Source organism: Eschrichtius robustus, chromosome 15 (assembly GCF_028021215.1).
Source record: "Eschrichtius robustus isolate mEscRob2 chromosome 15, mEscRob2.pri, whole genome shotgun sequence".
Lineage (NCBI taxonomy): Eukaryota > Metazoa > Chordata > Mammalia > Artiodactyla > Eschrichtiidae > Eschrichtius > Eschrichtius robustus.
In genome coordinates, this window is record NC_090838.1 from 95497160 (window position 1) to 95516027 (window position 18868).

At 39.7% G+C, this 18868-nt stretch overlaps 1 protein-coding gene across 16 annotated transcripts in view; it reads left to right on the plus strand.

The window, feature by feature from the left end:
• CCDC138 (coiled-coil domain containing 138) overlaps window positions 1-18868 on the plus strand; it is a 67826-nt gene that overhangs the window by 15516 nt on the left and 33442 nt on the right. For 15 of the 16 annotated variants that reach the window (XR_011076459.1, XM_068563895.1, XM_068563898.1 and 12 more), the window contains exons 8-11: window positions 1775-1852; window positions 1967-2074; window positions 4530-4694; window positions 15739-15855. Coding sequence is in view for 15 of the 16 variants with exons in the window: in XM_068563895.1 (XP_068419996.1) it covers window positions 1775-1852; window positions 1967-2074; window positions 4530-4694; window positions 15739-15855 (468 nt within the window). In the remaining variant the exon portion in view is untranslated. The remainder of the gene's footprint in view (window positions 1-1774; window positions 1853-1966; window positions 2075-4529; window positions 4695-15738; window positions 15856-18868) is intronic. The other variant, XM_068563908.1, reaches the window with a different exon arrangement.

Genomic DNA, 18868 nt, shown 5'->3' on the forward strand with positions numbered 1-18868 from the left:
CAACCTGTAGATTCTAAGAAATTCTGTTAACCCTAGGCAGGGTAAATACTGAGGAAAACCATATAAGCACGCTATTTTAAGACACAAAGACTTTAGATAAAGATAAAATCAGAGAAAAATAAGACACCTTACCTTCAAAGAAGGAGCAGTAAGACTAATGGCTAACTTTTAAGGAGGAAATATCATGTACCTTATTTACATAAACAGAAAAAGAGAAATGCTCCCTTTCTTGTTGTATGAGGCCAGCATAACCTTGAAACTAAACCTGTCAAGAACATTACAAGAAAAAAAAAATGCAAGCCAGTCTCCCGTGAGTACAGATGCAAAAAATTTTAATATCAGCAAATTGAATCCAGAGGTACACAAAAAGTATAATACAGGGACTTCCCTGGTGGCGCAGTGGTTGAGAATCTGCCTGCCAATGCAGGGGACACGGGTTCGAGCCCTGGTCTGGGAAGATCCCACATGCCGCGGAGCAGCTGGGCCCGTGAGCCACAATTACTGAGCCTTCGCGTCTGGAGCCTGTGCTCCGCAACAAGAGAAGCCACAATAGTGAGAGGCCCGCGCACCACGATGAAGAGTGGCCCCCGCTTGCCACAACTAGAGAAAGCCCTCGCACGGAAACGAAGACCCAACACAGCCATAAATAAATTAATTAATTAAAAAAAAAAAAGTATAATACAACTCAGTGGACTTAGTCCAGGAATACAAGGGTCGTTTATCATTTGAAAATCAACACATCATCTAATAAAAGGAGAAAAATCATATAATTCCTTGATTTAAAATTCAGCACCAACTCAAAGATAATAACTAGTAATAGAAGAGAACTTAATTCTCATAGAGTATCTACAAAGAAAAAAAAAAAAACCAACTTCTGAATCACACTTAATGTAAGTTATTGAAATCTTCTCCCTTGAGATCAGAACAAGATAAAGGTGTTCACTGTTACAGTTTTGTTGAACTTTGTGCTGAAGTCCCAGTCAGTGCAGTGAGGAGAGGAAAGGCAGGGTCGGGAAGGAAGAAATAAGAATTATCCTCCGATGACATGATTATGCACAGATGTAGTAAGTATCCAAGTGAGCATACAGACAAGTTATTAGAATTAAGCAAATTTAGGAGAATCTTTGGGTATAAGTTCAGTATATAAAATACCAAGTGTATTTCTGTATATCAACAATAATCAAGTAGTGAATGTTTATTGAAAGATACTATGGGTAGTAGCATCAAAAAGCAATGGCTATCCAGGAATAAATCTAAAGAAAGATTATACATGTATAGAACATGCATAGTGAAGAGTACAAAATGTTATTAAAAGCAGCTAAAGAGGACCGAAATACGTTGAAGGCTATGTTATGCTCAGGGATGAGAAGACTCAATATGGTAAAGATGTCAGTTTTCCTAAATTAACAGATACATTTACTCCAATCCCAGTAATTCATTATGGTGATATTTAATGATTTGTACACTTTTCTGTACATACATTATAGTTCAATAAAAAGTTCTACTAAAAGACGTTTCCTATTAAAATGTACACGTGTAAGATGTTACGAGACTTGCACATTTTTCATAGAATGAAGTAAACTTTCTTAGACACTCTTAATGTTTTAGGACCAAATGGTGGTTTTAGCTGTGATCTTTAATCATGGGTGCTACCTCTGTCTGTTGTGTTATGTTGCTTGGTAACACAGACTAGATAAGATAGTACACTGGGAAAACTTTAGTAGGAAATCGGCTTGAGGTTTCTATTGATATATCTAATGTTTTCCTACTTTAGTTAAATGAAGTAAGTGAAGAAAACAGGAAGTTGGAGGTTCAGGCTAAAAGAGTTCAAGCTCGTTTAGATAATTTACAGGTAAGGTACCTGCTCTTCTCTTGAGACACAAGTGAAATTTAAAAGGACTGCCTTTGGACTTTCTCACTTTTAATATAATTTTTTTTTTTAATTCATGGATATGTACTGTCACAGAGGAAGTATGAGTTTATGACAATACAGAGATTGAAAGGAAATCCCCACGCCGCTCACGAAGCAAAAAGTTTAAAACAGGAAAAAGTACCAGTTTCAAAACCTTATAAGGTATGATATGATTTCTCCACTGGAAAGCCAGGACATTTTTCTCTTCCTTATTTTTTTTCCCCTTTAGCAAACATTCTTCTTGGTGTGAAAGGACTCACTGTGATAATTTCTTTGTAGAAAAGTATTGCTATAATATTTCAAATATGCTTTTGTTTGCAAAAACAAAACAAAACATTCAGCTGCTAAGAATATTCGTGTATAAGGCTTTTTGGGGACATGTGTTTTCATTCCTCTTGGAAATATAGCCAAGACTGGAATTTCTGGGTCATAAGGTAGAGGTATGTTTAACTTTTGGGGCAACTGCCAGTTTTCCAAAGTGGTTGTACCATTCGTACTCCTGCTAGCAATGTGTGTATGACAACTTTGCCAACATTTGGTGTTTGCAGTCTTTTTCATTTTGACCTTTGCGGTGGGGGGGTAGTGATACCTCACTGGGCTTCAGTGGTTTTGATAAATGCTCTAGTTTTTCATAGAGTGAACTGGGGGGATGGCCCTGTTTCAGGAAGGCAACGGGAGCCCCAGCAGCAGAGGCGGGGTGGGCACCGTCTGGCCTGTGACAGGCCGGCGCGGTGCGGCAGGGCCGGATCCAGCAGGAGCCGCCGCGCTCCCAGTCCTGCGCACGGGTCCACGCACAGCACCTCCTCGACGGAAGGCCGGGGACCTCGTCCATCCGCAGGGCCAGGCCTGGGGGAGCTGCTTGTGCCGAGCTCTCGGGCCCCCCGCTTGGCGGTGCTGCGGGGTGTCAGCAGGGAGGTGCCGCGGCTCTGGGCCGTGCTGCCGAGAGCACAGAGGACCCGGCCTGCGTCCCCTCCGGCACCTGCAGTGGGAGGTCAGCTCGGGGCGGGCTGTTGACGTCGGGCGGGGAGGGAGCCAAGCCCACAGCATCGCTGGCCCGGCCTCCGCGTCTCGTCCAGGAGGAGCACGGCGGCCACAGCAAGGGCGGCAGCACCGGCCGCATGGCCCTCCCGGGGGCTCCAGGCCTAGGGTCCCTTTCTGACCTGCAAGGACCCCCTCCTGGGCCCCACGTTGCGCTCCCAATGGGGCTGCCCCAGCCTGTGGCCGCCCCGCCTGCCCTCGCCTCTACCAGGCCCCGGCTGTGTGCAGAGGGTTTAGTGGTTGGAAAAGGTCGTATTTAACTCACCCCCGCCTTTTTGCTGTCATGGATGCTGGCTGTGAAAAAAAATAATTTTTTTAAAATTAATTAATTTTATTTTTGGCTGCATTGGGTCTTCATTGCTGCGCGCGGGCTTTCTCTAGTTGCGGCGAGCGGGGGCTGTTCTTCGTTGCGGAGCGCAGGCTTCTCATTGCGGTGGCTTCTCTTGTTGCAGAGCACGGGCTTTCGGCACCCAGGCTTCAGTAGTTGCAGCACTCGGGCTCAGTAGCTGTGGCTCACGAGCTCTAGAGCACAGGCTCAGTAGTTGTGGCGCACGGACTTAGTTGCTCCGCGGCATGTGGGATCTTCCCGGACCAGGGCTCGAACCCGTGTCCCCTGCATTGGCAGGCAGATTCCCAACCACTGCACCACCAGGGAAGTCCCGTGAAAAAATTTTTTTAATTAAAAAAAGAATAAAGTAAATTGGAAAAAGTGGAGATTTATACTCAGGTTAGTCAAGATGATTGCAGTTTTCATCAGAAGTTCCTATGTGAAGAAAATTGAGAAAGTTAAAAGTGACTCTTGGTCAGAATAGTATAACTTTGTTTTCATTCATCTGATTCTGTTTTTGTGGATTGCTGTCTGCTTAATTTTGCCTTTTTATTAACTTGCTTTTGTATTTCTCTGTCTAAAATTAAATCTAGCATAGTTCCTGTTTAAGGAACATGTGTGATAAATGTTGAATTAAACTGACTAAAAGTGATTTGAAGGAACACGGAAATCAGTTTAGTTGAATTTATAATTTTTTTATGGCACTTTGTTCTTATTTTCCTCCCATTTTGGTAGACTCTCAGAGAACAGGATTTCCAGGAAAAATTTTTCATACCCTATTTATAGAATGTTATGGTGTAAAGGAAAACAACTTTTTTGGGAAAAAGAAGATTTGAAGTTTCATGGTGGAAACTGTTTAGCTTTTGAGACCTTTAAATTTGTTAAAATCTATTAGTTATGGTGGTTCATGCTCTTGAGTTAAGGCCAATTTTACTCTTCTCCGTTATCAAACTTGGATAAAGAATTTTAATGAAAATTCTCTCTTTTGGTTATAAGGTGCAGTTCTTTCAATTTCCTTGTTATGGTGGGTTTCTCCCCTTCTGTCAGCCAGCATTTAACATGTTTCTAATATTAATTAGAGATACTTGATTTGGAATTTCTTTCATTTGGAGGAGCTTTGTCATCCAATACATGTTTTTAGTGTTTTAGATAAATTATTCCGTAATCACTTACCAAATTTAAAACTTGCCTTTGAAGTTTTAGGAGGCTGTGAATTGAAAGAAGTGCTTGATTTAGTTTTTTGGCATATAGGTACCACTTAATGGACAAGTTTATGAACTTCTAACTGTCTTCATGGACTGGATTTCGGATCATCACCTTAGCAAATTGAAACATGAAGAATCTGGAATGGATGGTGAAAAGGCACTACCCACATTTGCTTCTCAGAGAAATGATATTCAGCAGAAGTGTGTGAAGGTTTGTTTTTTAATTTGAAATATATGACTCAGTAGACACGAAGATTGAAAAAGTGGTACATTTTACAACAGAAAAAATATTGAAAGTATTTTTGATCGAAAGTTGATTATACCAATAGTCAGTTCTAAAAAGATTCATTTCAGACTTAATTCAAATTAATTCATACTTATATTTTTTGTAACATGATGGGAATTTCTTTTTAAAGGCAGACCAGAAATTGAAAACCTACTCCAAAAATGGTAAAATAATTGTGTATTAGAGTTAGGCAGATAATCAGTGATAGGAACAATTCCTGGTACGCATCATTTTAGGATTCAGATCCCACTAAAATAATTTTATTTTGCCTTTTGTCATGAAGGGTTAAATAGTATTTTCAAGGGACTTCTCATTAACAAAGAGAAATGACCATTTTCTTAAATTACAGACATTAATTTGGATATTGATACTCAGGATTTCCAGTCAGTATAAATTGTCATTAGAGATTGATGGTTGCATTCTACAAGAAATACATTAAAACTCTGAAGAGTGGATATCTAAAGTTGTTTGTTTGGTTTAACGAATTATTAAATACAGGCCAGGATTTCATTTGAGGAAATTATTTCCGGTTTTCATCCTTACCTAAAAAGTTTCTTCTAAATGCTTTTTGTGCTAGGCAGGATAATGGCCCCGGAGATGTTCATAACCTAATCCCTGGAACCTGTCAGTGTGTCACATTTACATGGCAAAAGTAAAGTAAGGTTACTAATCAGCTGACCCTCAAGTAGAGATTAATCAGGATGATCTGGGTGGGTCCAGTAATCACGTGAGCACTTCAGGCCAGACAAAAGAGGCAGAAGAGTAGGTGAGACACTCAGCGCATCCTCGCATCCTCGCTGGCTGTGAAGATGAGGAAGAGGGTCATTAACCAAGGAACGCAAGCTGCTTCTAGAAGCTAGGAGTTACCTTCTGCCGACAGCCAGCAAGGAAACGAGGACCTCCATCCTACAACCACAACCCAAAGGAGCAAAACAGGGATCCTTCCCAGCCTCCAGGGAGGAACTCAGCTCTGCTCACACCTTGATTTTACCTGGTTGAGACTCAGTCAGACTTCTGACCTACAGAATTGTGAGATAATAGATTTGTGTTCTTTAAACCAGTAAGATTGTGGTAATTTGTTATGGCAGGAATGGGAAACAAATACATCTTCGTTTAGAATTTGTCTCTTTTAGCATCTGCATCAACTATTCTGTCTATATCTAACCACATTTTAGAAGTAGCTGCTAATGAGGAAGGCCTCCAGTATTAAAGTTCTGTATAGAAATATCATCTGTTAGAGCTAGAGGCAATAGGGCAGTCCTAGGATATTAAGGCTAACAGTCGATCATTTTAGCAGGTGGAATATGGGTCATGTAATATTCTGTTTTTACATCAGGTTAATGGCATAAGAGGAGAATGTTGAGCACATATTTGGCATGGGATTCTTGTCATCATCCTTAAGTGAGGATCGTTATTTATTAACTTATTCTGGATTTACAGTTTTTGTTGCGCCTAGATCTTTAACTAAAATATTTTTATTATATGGTCCCTGGTATATTAGTAAAGGTAGAATAATGTTAAAACTTATTAATAGCCTTCTTAATAGAATAAGAGAAGGATAAATAGTACCAAACTAATGAATTACTTAACTGAATATATTTGTGGCCAACAGAGAAGCAACTATTCAGATCTTTTTAGGAGTATGTACAATTTGTGATTTTAAAATAATGAAGCCTTTTTTGTGACAGCATGTATTGAATCACTTTGATGACCCCTATATTTATTTTAAGAATACTAGTATAGCTGTGAAAATACTCCTGCAAAATAATGGCTCTACCAGTTGCCTCTGGGAACACCTAACACACTTTGTTGTATATTTTATCACAGTCATGACCCATTATCATTTGCAGATCGATTTAATATTTTAAAACACAAAAAGCCATTTGGGACTAAGTATGGTACATTTAAGTAGATGATCAAACTGAGTATGGTATGCCTTAATAAGACTGCTTTTCTTGTGGGACTCAGAAATAGGTAGGTGGAATATTTTCAAAGAAATTGCAAAAGGAGTAATTCAGTACAACCTGGAGTGTAATCCGCAGCTTCAAGTTGTAGTTAAAGCACACACACAAGCCCAGAGAAGACACATCCCTAGAAAAGTTTTGAGAGGTCCCAGAACCACAAGCTGATTGGTGGGCTGGTTGGTGAAGGTCTTCCCCTCCATGAAGCCACTCGTTAAGACTGGGAGGGGTTGTGGTGTTTTCCAGATGCCAAAATTAAAACAAAAAAAAGTCACAAGGCATTCATTCAAGGAAAAAGGGACATATGGCTCTATCAAAGGAATGAAACAGAGCTCCAGAAACCGACTATAAGAAAACACAGCTCTCTGAACTTCCAGACAAAAAAAACCTTTAAAACTCTCTTAAAGATGTTCTGTGAGCTAAAAGAGAACACAAATAGACGACTAAGCAAAATTAGGAAAATGAAGTGTGAGCAAACTGAAAATATCAAAAAGTAGAAATTATAAGAAGGAACCAAATGAATTTGGGAGCTGAAGAATATAATAATTTGAACTGAAAAAATTCATTAGAGAGGCTCAACAGCAGACTTGATCAGGCAGAAGAAAGAATCAGCAAAGATGAAGACAGGTTATTTGAAGTCATTAAGTCAGAGGAGCAAAAAAAGAGAGAGAATGGGGAAAACTGAAGAAAACCTGAGGGACTTGCAGAAGCCCAGCAGGTGGACGAAGTGGACCAACATATACACCGTGGGAGACCCAGAAAGAGAAGAGAGAGGAAGGGGCAGAGATTTGTTTTGAAGATTATTTGAATAAAAAATGGCCAAAAACTTCCCAAGTCTGAGGAAATAAATGGACATACAATTTAAGAAGCTTAACAAACTCCAACTAGGATAAACCCCAAAAAACCCACTCTCGGGCACATTATAATTAAACTGTTGAAAGTCAAAGACAGACTCTTGTAATCAGCAAGAGAAAAGTGACTTTTCATATTCAAGTGAGCTTTTGTAAAAATACAGCACACCTGGGAGATAACTGTGGGTTTGGTTCCAGACCACTGCAATAAAGCGAGTCAGTTGAATTTTTTGGTTTCCCAGTGCATATAAAAGTTATGTTTACACTGTACTGTAGTCTATTAAGTGTGCAGTAGTTTTATGTCTAGAAAAAAATTGTACATACCTTTCAAAATGCTTGCAAGTTGTAATCTTTTTGCTTGTGGAGGGTTTGAAATATTGTGAAAATTCCAAAATGTGACACAGAGGAAGTGAACAAATGCTGCTGGAAAAATGGTGCCAATAGACGTGCTCAATGCAGGATTGTCACAAACCTTCAATTTGTAAAAACTGCAATATCTGCAAAGTGCAGTATAGCAAGGCACAATAAAATGAGATATGGCTCTATCAGTGGATTTCTTAGGAGAAACTTTGCAGGCCTGAAGGCAGTGGGTGGTATATACAAGGTACTGAAAGAAAAAACCCACCAACCAAGAATACAATTATCTGGCAAAATTGTCCTTCGGAAATGATGGGGAAATTAAGACTTTTCAGATAAACAAAAGTTCAGGGAGTTCATTAGTAATAGACCTGCCCTGTAAGAAATGCTAAAGGGAGTCCTTCCATTTGAAATGAAAGCACACTAAATAGCCACATGAAGCTATATTATAGAGTTTACGGTAAAGGGAAATACATGGACACATATAGTAACCTGTAAGTTTGGTGCATAAATCCACTTTTAATTCTTGCATGGAGTTTAAAAGACAAAAGTATAAAAAAAAAAACCTGTAAATCTATGTTAATGGGTTATGCATCATATAAAGATGTAATTTGTCACATCGATAATATAAGTGGGGTGGAGGAGCTGTAGAAAAGTAGTGTTTTGGTATATAACTGAAGTTTAGTTTACATCACTTTAAAAAATTGTTTTAACTTTACACAAAAGGAAATGAGAAGCAAATGAGAGCATATCACTACAAAAAAATCGGTGAAACATGAAGGAAGGCGGTACAAGAAGAAGGGAACAAAAAGCTGTAAGGCAAACAGAACACGGTTAACAAAATGGCAATAGCAAGTCGTTCCCTACTAGTAATCACTTTAAATGTAAACAGATTAAACTCCCAGGTCAAAAGGCATAAGACTGGCTGAATAGATGGGAAAAACCCAGCTTTGAGCTATTTGCTGTCTATAAGAGGCTCCGTGTAGATCTAAGGACACACATAGGCTGAAAGTGAAAAGTGTAGAAAAAGATAATCAGTGCAAACAGTAACCAAAAGAGAGCCGGGTGGTTCAGACAAAATAGACAAACCTTAAATCAAAAACTTACAAGAGACAAGGACATTTTAGTATGATAAAAGAAGCAATTCACCAAGAAAGTATAACAATGATATTTATGCCTAAAACATTAGTGTTCCTGAATATATAAAGCAAACATTGACAGACTTAGAGGGAGAAATAAATAGCAACACATGGGGTTGGTATTAGGAGACTTCAGTACCCCATAATGGATAGAAGAACATCTGACAGAAGATCATAAATGAAGCAGAGGACTTGAATAACATTGTAGACTAGTTAGACCTAACAGACATGTACAGAACATTTCACCCAGCAGTGGCAGAATATACATTTTTCTCAAGGGCACATGGAATATTCTTTGGGATAGACTATACATAAGGCCACAAAACAACTCTTAGCAAATTTTAAAAGACTGACCTTATATATCTTTTCTGATCCCAGTGGGATGAAACTAGAATTCAGTAGCAGAAGGAAAATGGGAAAATCTACAAATATATGAAAAATAAACAACATACTCTTGAAGAACCAGGAGGTCAAAGAATAAATTAAAAAGGGAAATTAGAAAATGCCTGAGACATGAAAATAAAAACATGTACCAAAGCTTAAGGGGTGCAGTCAAAGCAATGAATGCTAAGAGGGAAATTTGTATCTACTGCTTACATTAGAAAGAAGAAAGCAACCTAATATCATACCCCAAGAACCAGAAAAAGAATAAACTAAACCCAGCGTTAGCAGGGGGAAGGAAATAATAAAGATTAAAGGTAAATAAAACAGACCATAGAAAAACAATAGAAAAAAATTAATGAAACTAAGAGTTGGTTCTTTGAAGTTTTAAAAAATGTACAAACCTCCAGCTAAATTAAGGAAAAAAAGAGAGAAGACTCAAAGACACAACTAAAATCAGAAATGAAGGAGGTGGGACTTCCCTGGTGGTCCAGGGTTTAGGACTCTGCACTTCCACTGCAGGGGGCCTGGGTTCGATCCCTAGTCAGGGAACTAAGATCCCGAAATCTGCGCAGTGTGGCCAAAAAAAAAGAGAAAGAAATGAAAGAAGCATTACAACAGATGCCACAGAAATGAAAAGGATTATAAGAGAATATTATGAAAAATTGTATGCCAACAAATTAGATAACCTAGAAGAAAAGAATAAATTCTTAGAAACGCACAACCTACCAAGGCTGAATCATGAAGAAATAGAAAATTTCAACAGACTTACAAGTAGTAAGGAGATTGAATCAGTAGTCGAAAAGCTTGCCAACAAACAAAAGCCTGGGACCAAATGGCTTCACTGGAGTATTCTACCAAACATTTAAAGAAGTTCTCACCCCAGTCGTCCTCAGACTCTTGCAGAAAGTTGAAGAGCACTTCCAGACTCATTCTGTACGGCCATCATTACCCTGATACCACAGCCAGACACAGATACAAGAAAACAGAATTGCAGGCCAGCATTTCTCATGAAGATTCATGTAAAAATCCTCAATGAAGCACTATCAAACCAAATTCAACAGCACATTGAAAAGGTTATACATCATGATCAAGTGGGATTTATTCCTGGAATGCAAGGATGTTTCAACATATGGAAAAAATCATTGTAATTCACCACATTAACAGAATGAAGAACAAAAACCACATGTTCAGCATTTGACAAGATTCAGCACCTTCTCATGATAAAAACACTCAACAAACCAGGAATAGGAGACGTAGAAATACAGGATAAAGAAATGAATATAGAAGAAATAGAACTAGAAAGAATAGAAGGAGAAGTATTATCATTTTAGTATTCATTCTGGCAGTCCCTGTCTTTTAACTGGTATATTTAGGACATTGACATTAAAGTGATTATTGATACAGTTGGATTAGTATGTACCCTATGTGTTACTGTTTTCTATTCATTGTCCTTGTTACTTGTTTCTCTTTGTTTTCCACTCTTTCTGCCTTTTCTGGTTTTAATTTTGTTCACCATTTTTTTCTCCCCTTTTAGCACATCAATTATACTTCTTTTTTTTCCTTTTTTTAGCAATTGCTCTTGAGTTTGTGATAGTTGTGTTTACAACTAATCCAAGTCCACTATCAAATAACCCTTGACTGTAACTTCAAGGGTAGTGCAGACACCTTGTAACACCTTGTAACACCCGTATCGGGGGAGTTGGGTCTGGGAGCCCCGGTATGCCAGAATCTGCAGGTGCTCAGGCTCCTTCTATAAAATGGCCCTGTGTATCTTCCAGTTTCGAATCCTTGGATTCAACCAACCACAGATGGAAACTTGAACCCATGGATGTGAAACCCACGAATACAGAGGGCCAACTATATATTCATTGATAAAAGTCCATGTGTTAAGTGGACCTGCACAGGTCAAGGGTCAGCTGTATTCCCAGTTCCTGCACTTTGTTGTCATTCACGTCACTGAGCCATAAGGTATATAATCACTGAACACCTCATTGCCCTTATTATTTTGAACAAACTGTTGTCTGTTAGATCAATTAAGACTAAGAAAAATAAAAGATTTTATTTTACTTTCATTTATTTCTCCTCTAATGCTCTTTATGTAGATCCCAGTTTCTGACCTGTATCGTTTCACTTTGCTCTGAAGAATATGTTTCAACATTCTTTTTTTTTTTGATTTTGTGTGTGTGTGTGTATTTTTTTTTGGTGGCGCTGTACAGCTTGCAGGATCTTAGTTCCCCAACCAGGGGGTTGAACCCGGACCACAGCAGTGGGAGCCTGGAATCCTAACCCGTAGGCCACCAGGAAACTTCTCAACATTCTTGAATGGTGGGTTTAATGGTGAGAAGTTCCCTGAATTATTGTTTGGTGAAAAAGTCTTTATTTCTCCTTTTGAAGGATGACTTTACTGAATACAGAATTCTGTGTTGGTGGTTTTTCTCTCATCATTTCGAATGTCTCACTCCCTTCTCCTCTTCCTCGTGTGGTTTCTGAGGAGTCGTCCGGTGTAATGCTTATTCTTGCACCTCTGTATGGTCCGGTATTTTCCCAAGATTTTTCTTTCTCTTTGATTTTCTGAAATTTGAATGTGATATTCCTAGGTGTAGGGTTTTTTGGCTTGTATCCTGCTTGGTTAAACACTTTCCTTTGTTAGGGAGAATAGAGTGCTCTGGCATGTCTCAAAATGCGTACTTTCCATCCTTTGCTCACCTGGCAGTGCCTTGATAAAAGCAGATATTGAGACCAAAACAGAAGACAGACCTTCACTATAGAGAAAATTCTAGCTAATTAAAAAGTGAAGTTTGAGTCAAAACATTTTTTTAAACTTTTATGCTTCAAAGTATACTATCATGAGAGTGAAAGGCAACCCAATGAATGGAAAAAATATTTTTCAAATCAGATCTGATAAGGGACTTCCATCTCGAGTATTTAAACAAAAAGACCTTACAACTTAGTAATTAAAGACAGCCTAATTGAAAATGCTCAGTGCGTCTGAATAGACGGTTCTCTAACACTCACCCAAATGGTCGATAAGCACGTCAAACGATGCTCAGCAACGTTAATAATTTGGGGAATGCAAATCAGAGTCACTTTGTTTTGTCACTTCACACCCCCTGGGATGGCTAAAATCAAAAAGCCAGATAATCTTAAGCATTGACCAAGATGTGAAGAAATCGGAACTCTCATGCGCTGCTGGTGAAAATGTAAAAAGGTGTAGTAGGAACTTTGGAAAATGGCCTGGCAGTTCCTGAGAAGATTAAACGTGGATTTACCATACGAGTCAGCAGTTCCACTCTGAGGTGTGTACTCAAGAGAAATGCAGGCGTGTGCGCACATAGATTCATATGTGAATGTTCATGGCAACGTGACGCACGATAGCCAACACGTGGAGACAACCCAGATGCCCATCAGCTGACAGATGGCTCAATAAAATGGTGTATGTAGACTGTGGAATATTATTTGGTGGTAAAAGGGGATGATGTATCCTTGCATAGTACAACGTGAGTGAATTCTGAAAATACTGTAAGTGAAAGAAGCAAGTCACAAAAGACCACATGTTGTGTGATCCCATTTATAGGAAAATCCTGGAACCGTGTAAATCAGTGTAGAGCAAGTAGCCGAGTGGTTGTGAGGACTGGATGCTGAGGTGTCTGCTAATGGTTAGGGTCTTGGGGGGGAGGGTGATGGGAATGTTCTCAAACGGATTCTCACGATGGTTTCACAACTCGCTGAATGTACTAAAAATCACTGAATTGTACACTTTACATGGGTGACTCGTATGGTGTGTGAATTATATCTCACTAAAACGATTACCAGAAAATTCACCACCACCACCGTGAAAGACAGGAAAGACACCAGGCCGACACGAGGTGCTCTTGGTCTTGGCGTTCCCTGGGCCCTTAGGCCTGGGACACTCCGCTTCCTCCCCGCTCCCCTCACCTCCCCTCCCCAGCTTCATGCTGGTAACCTAGTGAACTTACTGAATATCTCACACTTGTAATTTTCCTGCGTGCTTCCTTGGGTTATGTACCTTGTTTGTGACAGAAGCACTTTATACGTAGTTCTGTGTACCTTATCTTGTATGCCTGTGTGTGGTCCCAGCTGAAAGATTTCTCTCTGCAATGAAACACTTTCCTTCCTTACCAGTTTTAAATACTGTAATTTAAGGGTGGGGGGATTAAGAATGCAAAATGTTCCTGTGATTATGACCTTAACAGAGTAGGTGGTTATCAAATTCTGTTCATCCACAAAAGTACCCAATTTCGGGTGTCTGTAAAGTTTTGTTTTGCTTGAAATTTCATTCTAGAAAATAACTAAGACTAGGAGGAAATTAATGAAGAGCTTTCAGGAGAAAATAGCGTCAGATTTATGCTTTGAAAGGGTCATGTCTGCTGTGACGCGGCAAGAGGGTCAAAGAGATGCAAGAGCAGGTCTGGAGGACAGTTAGGAAACGCAGGTGGTTCAGGGAAAGGACAGTGTGGCCGTGAGCTGGAAATGGGCCGTCTAGAGAATGTTTAGGGGGGAAGATTGACGAGACTTGGTGATGGATCCCGTATAAAAGGTGGGCTCTCAGGGTTGGCGCCCAGGCTCCTGACTTTGCACCGGGATGAACGTTGGTCGCGTTCACTGCAAGTAGGAAATACTACACGAGATCTGGGTTTGAGCCTCCACCGTTGGTAAGTTAGTTTTAGACGAGTTGAGTTGCAGACACCAGAGCGCGTGTGCGTGTGTGGGTGTGGGTGTAGGTGTGGCTCCGGGGGCTGGGGCTCTGCGGAGAGGCCCGAGCTGGGCGTGTGGATGTGGGAGTTGTGAGTCCGGACTGGCTAGCGCTGAGTCGAGGAACTCCGGTATTTAATGGTCAGGTGAGTGAGGACCAGCCAGCAGGAGAGAATGGTAGTGGCCCGAGAAGCAGAGGAGAGCTGGGTGTTGCGGGAGAAGTTGGTGACACAGAAGAAGACAGGGGGGCTGTTTCCAGAGGAGGGCGTAGATCATATATGTCCTTTCAGACTCAGAGGTTTATCTTTACACCTTATTTATCGCATCTGGGGTCCAATTACATATGGTTTTATATCCTAGCTTTTATTATTTTTACTTAATTTTTATCATTAATATTTTTCTGTTCATAATCTTTAGTCTACTGAGTAGCTAGCTATCTACTTGACCTAGCCTTTGCTAGGCAATTAAGTTACTTCCATGTTTTAGAAACAATGTAATAATAAATGTCTTTGTGCATGTGCTTTTTTTTTTTTTTAATGATATTCTTGTCTGCTTACATTCTTTTTATTTATGTATGTATGTATGTATGTATGGCTGTGTTGGGTCTTCGTTTCTGTGCGAGGGCTTTCTCTAGTTGTGGCAAGCGGGGGCCACTCTTCATCACGGTGCGCGGGCCTCTCACTATCGCGGCCTCTCTTGTTGCAGAGCACAGGCTCCAGACGCGCAGGCTCAGTAGTTGTGGCTCACGGGCCCAGTTGCTCCGTGGCATGTGGGATCTTCCCAGACCAGGGCTCGAACCCACGTCCCCTGCATTGGCAGGCAGATTCTCAACCACTGCGCCACCAGGGAAGCCCTGTGCATGTGCTTTTGAAGGGGTTTATTTTAGGTGATTTTCTTAGGCTAGTATAACAGAAGTGGGATTATTTCATCAAAGGTTTAGAATGTATCACTGTGGTCTTAATCTTTCAGCAAAATGACATACTGTTGAAGCAGCGTTCATAAATACCTTTTTAAAAATTTGCATTATTTTTATAAGTTGACATTAATTAAGATATTTATGAAAGACAGACATATAAAGAGGAAAGTAAATATCACTCCAGTTACTGAAATCTCACTGTTAATATTTTTTAAAAACATCTTTTTTTATGTCTTTTTCAATATAAATTCATACAGACATATTTTATATAGGTGGAATCTTATTACACTTTTTGTAACCTGCTTTTATAACCTCAGGATATGCCATGGCAATAAATATAGATGCCATTATCATTTTTAATGGTTATATATGCACCATAAGTTTATTTAACCATTTAAGATTCAGCGTGTGTTTTTATAGGTTAATCTTAAAATCCTAGATGTGCCATTGCTGGGTCAAGGGAATACATATATAATGTTTCAAATACATATTTCCTTATTGTATTACATATGGTTTTAAAGTGAAGATTTTTTGTTAGAGAACTCTTTTTTTTCTTTTGGAAAAAGATAATTTTTGGAAAATTGTGATAATTGATTTCAGACATCTAAAAATAGTGTGTGTTTGTATTTTCCATCATTTTATCTTTAGCTTTTGCCTGTGATGACAGAGCAGCTACAGTGGATGCCTTTTGTGAATGCCAAGCTTCACGAGCCTTTTGTAAAGTTTATATATTGGTCTCTAAGGCAGCTCGATGCTGGAACACAGGTAATTGGTGAATGGGAGTCTATCTGCAAGTAAAATCCTGTTGCTCTTGATCTTACTCTTTCACAGCTTTCCCCACATGTCCTGTTCTGTTTCGGGACTTTTCCTTGCCTCCCTTGCTTTGTTCACCACTTTCTCTTCTTTCAGCTTTTACTACCCTATTTCTCAATGCTGTAGATCGGATTCAGGGTGTAACATTGTTTTTGAGTTTCAGAATTGTGTAATAAGGAGTTTCACTGTGTTAGGTTATTGTTGAAACCAACTGCCCCCCCCCCGCCTCATTATTTATTTTATAGTTTTTCATATTGTTCTGAAGGTAACAGAAATTGGTTTTTTGTGTTTATGCCAGTAAACACACACTAGCTAAATGGAACAGTGATTATTAGGATAACCTAATCAAAGAGGGAAAATTATTCCAGCATCTTATAAAATGAAGGGTAGGTGTTACCAGCTCATGTAAGGGTTATTTAATCCAAGTATGATGTGTGTATATAACCAGTTGTGCTATGAGTTGTAGTAGGTTTGTAAAATGTTACTTCCCCAGTTAGTATTGATAAATGCTGTTACAGCTTTCATTTGGTTAAACATGGAGAAAAACAGATTAGCGCTCGGGTAGCTTACTCTTGGTCCTGTGGAGCTCAGGAAGCGCACCGCTAAACTGCTAAGTGCAGGGCTGGTGGGTAAGTAGTGGGGTGGTTGAGGTTTAGGGAAAATGTCTTTCCTGAGGATATCCTAAATATTTTGCCTTCACGGCGCACGCGAGCGAGTACGTGTGCATGTGTGTGTGCGTGCACGTGCACGCACATACACACAGTTGACCTTAACTGTGTGTCTCACCAAAGTTATATAAATCATCTGGTCTGTTAACGTCACTGTTGACTTTGCTGTTCGTGTGATGGTTTCTGAGAAAGGTTGGCCGAATGCTTGCTTTCAGCCGCAAAAGGCTGGACTCACAGAATTGAGTGAAACTTTGTTTTATCTTCCTTCCAGAAGAGTCTTCTCATTTTTCTTCAGATAATTTGTACTCTGTTCTTGTCTTCAGATCTCCACTCAGCACCACTCTGTGTGCACTGCCAGCCTGCACCCACTTTCTAGTGAAAAGTAGCCACTCTCCATTCTTGCCACTCTCCCATTCGTTGGCTCGACATTTACTGATGGGTTTTTAACATTTTAGTTTTAACAATTGTCAAATTGCAAGTACTTTTTTTAATATTAAGCTTTTTATTTTGAGATAGTTGTAGATTCACTTGTAGTCATAAGAAATAATAGAGCGATCACTTGTTTCCATTCCCCCAAAGGTTACCTACTCCAAAACTAGTTGCAGTACCACAACCATGATACCGACATGGCTATAGTCAAGGTAACGGAACAGTTTCATCACCGTGAAGGTTTCTTATGTTGCTTTTTTAATATACAGACTTTATTTTTTAGAGTGAATGTAGGTTCACAGCGAAATGGAGCACAGAGAGTTCCCGTAAACCCCTGCCCCACACGTGCACAGCCTCCCCACTACCAGCGTCCCACCAGATGGGACCTTTGTCACAGTCGATGGACCTGCACGTGCACGTCCTCATCACCCACAGTGTGAGGTTCACATCAGGGTCACTCTCGGTGTTGTACGTTCTGTGGGTTTTGACAGGTGTATCAGGGCATGTAACCGTCATTGTAGTATCACACAGAATAATTTGATACAAAAAATCGTTTGCCCTAAAAATCCTCTGTGTTGTGCCTATTCTTGCCCTCCCCGCAACCCCTGACTCCTGGAAACTACCGGTCCATTTACTGTCTGCAGAGTTTTGCCTTTTCCAGAATGTCATAGAGCTGGAATCATACAGTATGTACCTTTTTCACATTGGCTTCTTTCACCTAGTCATATGTATTTAAGGTTCCTCCCTGCCTTTTCATGGTTTGATAACCCTTTTCTTTTTAGCCCTGAATAATATTCCATCGCCTGGATAGACCACAGTTTATCTATCCATCACCTACTGACAGATATGTTGGTTGCTTCCAAGTTTTGGCAATTATGAATAAAGTTGCTATCACATCCATGTGCAGGTTTTTGTGTGGATATAAGTTTTCACCTCCTTTGGGTAAATATCAAGGAGCGTGATTATTGGATAGTATGGTAAGAATGTGCTTTTTTTTTTTTTTTTTTTGAGAAACTACAAACTGTCTTCCAAAGTGGCTGTGCTATTCTGCGTTCCCACCAGCAGTGATGAGGGTTCCTGTTGCTCCACATCTTGCCAGCATTCAGTGTTGTTTGTGTTCTGGGTTTGGGCCCTTCTAATAGTGTGTAGCAGTATCTCACGGTGGTTTTAATTTGCGTCTCCCTGAGCGTCTTCTGTTTGCCTGACGTCTGCATGTCTTCTTTGGTGAGGTGTCCAGGTCCTTTGTGCACTTTTTAATTGGGTTGTGTGTTCTCTTCTTGCTGAGTTTTTAGAATTCTTTGTATATTTGGATAACAGTCTTGTATCAGATGTGTCTTTTGCAGGTATTTTCTCCTAGGGTGTACCTCCTAGCCTAGGTGTTTCTCTGTGGCTTGTCTTCACATTCTCTTGACAGTGCCTTTCACAGAGCAAGAGTTTTTAATTTTAACGAAATCCAGCTTATCAATTATTTTTCACAGATCGTGCCCTTTGGTGTGGTGTATCTAAAAAGTGATCACCGTACCCAAAGTGTTGTTATACCCTCTTGGAGAATTGACCCGTTCATCACTATGTGATGCCCCTCCTTTCCCTGGTAACGTTCCCTGCTCTGAAGCCTGTTTTGTCTGAAATTAAGATTTCAAAGCTGTTCCAGCTTTCTTGTGATTACTGTCAGCATGGTATATCTTTCTTTATCCATTTATTGAATACTTTTAATTTGTATGTGTCTTTAGATTTAAAGTGGGTTTTCTTGTAGACAGTGTATAGGGATCTTCTATTACAGTCTCTTGTAATTGGTGTGTTTTGACTGTTGTTATTTAGAGTGATTATTGATACTGTTTGGTTAATATTTACCTTAGTTGCCAGTTTTC